At 43.9% G+C, this 6,000-nt stretch overlaps 1 protein-coding gene across 1 annotated transcript in view; it reads right to left on the reverse strand.

Moving 5' to 3' along the window:
• Window positions 1-3,406, reverse strand: part of LOC145391427 (uncharacterized) — a 77,178-nt gene extending 73,772 nt beyond the window's left edge. Inside the window, exons 1-4 of the mRNA XM_080266040.1 lie at window positions 3,343-3,406; window positions 2,476-2,689; window positions 2,305-2,432; window positions 1,016-1,221 (exon numbers count right to left, since the gene is read on the reverse strand). Of these exons, the coding sequence (XP_080122166.1) occupies window positions 1,016-1,221; window positions 2,305-2,432; window positions 2,476-2,689; window positions 3,343-3,406 (612 nt within the window). The remainder of the gene's footprint in view (window positions 1-1,015; window positions 1,222-2,304; window positions 2,433-2,475; window positions 2,690-3,342) is intronic.
• Between the last annotated feature and the right edge of the window lie 2,594 nt (window positions 3,407-6,000).

A 6,000-nucleotide genomic window follows, 5' to 3' on the forward strand; every position in this document is an offset into this window, starting at 1 on the left:
ACTTACTATATCTCTAAAGGGCTGGATGGAAAATTAGTACTAGCTAACCTACCTTTTAATCGCTTTATTTACAAAACTAATGCCGGTGAGGCATCTCCAAAAGCTAGAGGAGAGCCAGAAAAACACGTCCAATCTCCCCAAGACCATGCATCAAAGTCCTGCTAGTTAGTATTATTAAGCTGAGAGATTTATAACGTTTCTTTGCCCACAGAAAGATACGATACGTCAGGAGGGAAAGTGACAGACATTCCACAAGCGTGATGCAGGTGCAAGGGAATAGTAAGTGAATTTCTGTCCCTGACTTATCCAGCCCAAGTATTACTGCTTCACATCTGTTCGTATCTCGAGTGCTTAGGAAGTTCCAGTAGGACTGAACCTAGCAGATGTTTTGACCCCTAAGAGGTCACTGGAGCTTTCGATCATGTGATACCATCCTGGAAAATAGGCTGGTCACCAATACTTCAGTGCACTGCATTATGATAGTCTAGTCTTGGACCCTTATACTTCCAAGGGGGTAATCAGGAGTAGCTGTTACCGTTTCATCATTCTGAATGTCCGAACTGCTCCTCTCTTACTGCTCTGAAACTGTTACTTTACCATAAAAAATAAGATCCAGTGAGCCCCAAAACGTCTTTTTCACTATACTCATGCCATCCATTGACGACTGTATTCAGCTTATGACAGACTTCTAACTGGAGCTGTTAGATATAGCATTAAAAAACTCTTATATACGACAGTTCTGTCTTACGTTAAATAAAACTGTCTGGCTGCGACAAATATCTTTTCTCGTTTTTCGCAGCATATCATATCGCGCTTTATGGATGCACATAGGTAGTATGTGCTCAGACTAAAAGTAACCTTTTCATTCAGCTGAAGTAAGTTCCAGCTCCCCAAATTTCAATCGAGATAGTTTTTAACCTTTTGACTGCTGAATTTCCCTCAGCTGAACAAAATCGTCTTATGGAAGCCTAAGTAAAATAACTGCCATGGAAAGTGAAAGAATAACTAAGCTCACCTCAGGGCCTGGTGCTCGGTAGGTGTCGAGGGCGTCATCAAAACTCCTCTTGTGTGTGTCTATCCTGAGCACTGCTGGTGATCTCCTGCCTCCGCCTCCACCCCTAACTCCGATGCCGTCCTCCCCTCCCAGCCACAACGAGGGCCCAGACTCCTGGGTGCTTGGACGTGAGGATGGAGCTACTATTTCGCCCGACGTCGGCTCCTCTGCAATGGTAAATATAGGGTAGGTCAGAGCTGTGTGTGTGTGTGTGTGTGTGTGTGTGTGTGTGCTATAGAAAATATGGGAGAGGTATCCAGGGAGCTCCAAAGTGGTCGAACAGGGGTAACTTTATACAGTACAGAGAAATTAAATGCATGAATTAAAGTTGCTGAAGTGGGGCCCCTGATGGCCAAAAATAGAACTAATCAGGTCAACACGGTGGACCTTGGCGACCAGTTACCACAGAGTTTTTGATCTCCTCCTTCAGCCACATCGATCACTGTCTCAAATTCATTGTGATGAATCTTGGCAGCTGGGTGGGTAGGGTGATGGGCAGATAGGCGAAGTAGGCAGGGATGGGTGGGTGGGTGGGTGTGATGGGGCAGAGCGAGGCAGCTTGGGTGGGTGAGTGAACGGGTAAGTAATGGGAAAATAGATCCATGGCGTGAAAAGGTCCATGGTAAGAATGGGTCCATGGGGAATATATCCCTGGGTAAATGGGCTCAAGAAGAATCACAGGTACAACAGATAAAATGGGACTTTGGGGGTCGTCTCCCACAGGGGACCTCCCAGGGTTCCAGGCAATGCTGTTATGTATGGTACAGTCATAGAATTTTGCCTAGACTGTTGTGTGATTGGAAGTATACTCGGCTCGCCACTAAGGGGTCCCAGGTTCAATTCCCAATCAAACATGAGAACTTAGAACATTCATTTTTCCTCCAGCTTATGTTGGTTGCACCTAGATCTGAACAAGGGACCTGGATTGTAAATTCCAAGACTACATATCGTAGCCTACGGCAATGTTTTTGTGCATCCATTGTCAGTCATGCATAAGCTTGCCAGTTACAGCCTCCTCTCCACCCCGTGATAATTTTATCCTCTCCTCTGCTCACCTTGCACCAGCTGACTTACTCAGGTCTGCACAACTTCCCCTTACCACCCTAACTTTATTGCTCCATATCATCTACTTTCAATGTCTTCTAATGCCCTACCTCCCACTTTCCACGCCCTTTTCTTTCCTTACCACCCCTGCCCTGCACCAACCTGCCTTCCTTTACATGCACCTCTTCTCACTACACAGTACCAACCCAGCGGTTGCTCCTCCTCATTCTCCAGCCATTCCCCCAGCTGACTCCCCAATTCCCGACTGGTCCTCCAAGAAACAAGGCGGTCATATTGCAGGCACGGCATGTAGGGTCCTAGTTCTCCTCCAAACCTCCAGTTTGAAAAGCAGGAGATGCAGTACCAGTAAGACATACCCTGTGATGCCATAATGGTGCCCACCACTGATGGAACTGAGCCACACCACCACCAACTTAACTTTATCCCCATGATCGATCAGGATGATGAAGTGTGGAAGACCCTCTGTTGAGTCCTTCTCTTTCTGAACAAACCAGAAGGAAGCAATGACGGTGAAGGTGCCTGAGGAAAAGCTACCCCAGGACACCCCAACATTTTGAAAGCAGAAGTAACCTAGGTGCCAACAGTGAAATTAACACATACCACTTGGGTGGCCTTCTTAAATGACTAGCACATAAGCTCGTTCCCAGTTACCTCCTAAGTATCTTCCCACCCACCTAGTTCCCTCTGCGGATTCATTTACACCCTATGGGCCCATTTGCCTCCAGCAACTGATTTTTCCCCTTGAACCAATATTTCTTCTTGGACTCATTTCCCCCATGAACCCATTGTTCCCGATGAATCTGTTTTCCCCATAGATCTGTTTTCCCTAATGAACCTACCTCCTCATTGGGCTATTTCTCCCATGGACAATTTTTACCCGTGGACCTGTATTCCCGCAGACTTATTATTCTCAAGAACTTTTCCCAGTGGACCTATATCCCCCTTAGACCTAGTTTCCCCCTTGGACCTATTTTCTCCAATGGACCTATTTTCTCCACATGGGGACACAATAAATCCCCACTTGGACCTACTTTGTCCCATGGATCTGTCTCCTTCCTGGATCTTTTTTACCCACTGGACGTACGTTTCCACTTGGGCTCATTTCCACCTTGGCGCTATTTTCTCACAAGGACAGTTCAGCCGTGGGCCTCTTTACTTCATGAACCTATTCCCCAGTGGGCGTATTTTCCCTCAGTCACCCACCTATGTACCTATCCACTCACCCACTGTGGGAAACCTGTCTCCTACATTGTCCTCCAGGAAGCCACACATCAGCTCACTCACCATCCCATCACACCAAAGCCCACTCACCAACTCACCCCACCACACCAAAGGCCAGTCACCAACTCACCGCACCACACAAAAGCCCACTCACCAACTAACTCCACCCAACCACTACACACACACACAGACACACACACACACACACAATCACACACACAAACACACAGACACACACACACATGAATACTGTATAAGAGGGCCAGATGGACCCATGTAATAAGTTTCACTAATTAATAGTGACCAAATGGTCACCATTCTGTAACTGTCTGCCAGACATGACAGCAAAAATGATACAACAAACGAAAAGAAACTAGATAATTCGACTCGGGCTTCCTACTTTCTAAGCATACTAAAAATTATTAAATAACTTTGCCCTTATACCGCCATCTAAGAGCATAACAATAATCTCATACTGCTGCCAACATTTACTACATGTCTAACTGTCAGCTTAAAAATAGCCCAGAGCACCTGTTGAGTACACATCCGAATTCTTGGCATCCGCAGTTTAGTGATACATGGAATTTTACATACAAACTGACCAGAAATGCAAACTTGCTGCTGTGGTGGGAGTAGGATAATAAAAGCACGCTCCTGACTTCAGATATACAGTATGTAATATTTTGAATTTTCGGAATGTCAAGATATCATTTTAAATACGAGTAATCTTAGAGTTTGGGAATTTCATTTCGTCATTCGTTATGGCTCAAAGTCTACTAACTTACATTCTCTATGAAATACAATAACCCTCGTTCTAATGGACCTGGTACTACCGGATCCGGGGTCTAACGAACATGTCTGGGGGTCTTCCCTGCCCCCGAGACAATGAACTTCCCCAGCTGTTTGAACGATACTCCCCGTTCCAACTTCCATGCCTCAGTAGGCCTTTGCACCAACTATGGCGCTGAGTCCTCCTTTTCTCGCGTGCATTCTGCATTGTATTTTCCCCAGGTGCTGTATTTTTTATCAAAAAATGTCATTTTATGCATCAAACGCAAACAAAAAAAAGTACGTAGTGCTAGATGTGCAGAGGAAGATGAGATAATCGACTAGTTAGAAAAAGGTATTTATCCCCCTCTCTTATTCCTTTTTCTTTCACGGTGACAGTTAATAAAGTAACAAAATAGGGAAAGTATGATAAATTAAATAATAAAGGAAATAAAAGAAACTTGTGACCAACACATATCGGTTGCAGCAAGACAATGTTTACATTTGCGCACGTTGGGCAAATTCGGTCGTATGTGCCTGCCATAAGGGTTAGTTTTCTCTTTCTCTCTCGTTAACACACACCACTTGCTAACTGTCTCTCTTCTCTCACTCTTCCTACCCTTCTCCCATTATCCCTGCACCTATACATTTCTCTTCCTCTCATTTCCCCTTCCCCTTTCTTTCCTTTCCTCATGTTTCTTCTATTTCCCCCTCTTATTTCTTTTCCTGTCATACTCAAAGGTGACAAAAGAAAACAGTAAAAGAGGGAATTGCAGAAAACTTAATGAATGGGAAGTCCCTCAGCACTCTTAGCAAGTGGGACTTTCGATCCTGAGGCAGAAAAGGATTAATTTTACCTCTCTCTCTCTCTCTCTCTCTCTCTCTCTCTCTCTCTCTCTCTCTCTCTCTCTAATGATTTAGAAATGCTTACATAACAATGTGTATGCAATGTGCGTAGTACTGCTTATTAATTATTTGGAGTCTTTTGAAAACCACCGAAGTCAATGGTCAATCGGCTCCATTGGTTAATTGGCTCTACCAGGCACCCTTTCCCCCACAAATTGTCCATTAGAACGAGGGTTTATTGTGTTCTCGCCCATAAAATTAATAACGTAAAACTTCCTGTTTCCTGATAGAGGGTCTTGGTAGGTCACCACATTCTTTCACATCTAGATAGACGAGATATGATTTCCTTTGATGAAATCCAGATGTGGGCTGTCTAGTTACAAACTTTCATTCATCTATGGTAATAATATAACTTGTACTGATTACACACTGCTGTATGCCATGATCATAATTCTCTGTATTATCTTTTTTGCTCCAAGAACATATATTTTCCGTATTCTTGCTTAACTAAATTATTACATTCAAGTTAAAGAAGGTGTACTTAATTGAAGGCGTTAGTGAAGGCCATATCTTACCCTTCCAGTTTTTATATTCTCACTTAAGTGAAATAATGGTGTCTGTTAACTGCAACACTAAAACACGAAAAAGACTAATGAGAGGGTTGAATATAACCTTCCATTAATATCACCTCTCATTACTGCATACCTGCTATAACTGCTATACCGTTTTAGCTGCTCTCTGATAACAACACCCAAAGTATAGGATTTTACATCTGCCCCCATCCTGATCTCCGGCATCATAGTGATCGTTGGCCGACATCACTCAAGGTAATAGGTATCTGCATCCCACGGTCTTTCTCCAATATCTACCCATGCCCTGATCGACTTAACTGATGAATTGCAACTCGAGCACCAACCGCAAGTAAACGTAGTGCTCCTAGGGTTGGCAGGTACAATAAGTTTACATGAGATTGTTTTTAGTCTGCCTTGTATCATATGAAACCAATGCGAGCTTACTTTCTTATTGGAGAAAGCTTTGAAATAAAC

Source organism: Coenobita brevimanus, chromosome 18 (assembly GCF_032717465.1).
Source record: "Coenobita brevimanus isolate Jiangsu-jjx chromosome 18, ASM3271746v2, whole genome shotgun sequence".
In the NCBI taxonomy this organism is placed as follows: domain Eukaryota; kingdom Metazoa; phylum Arthropoda; class Malacostraca; order Decapoda; family Coenobitidae; genus Coenobita; species Coenobita brevimanus.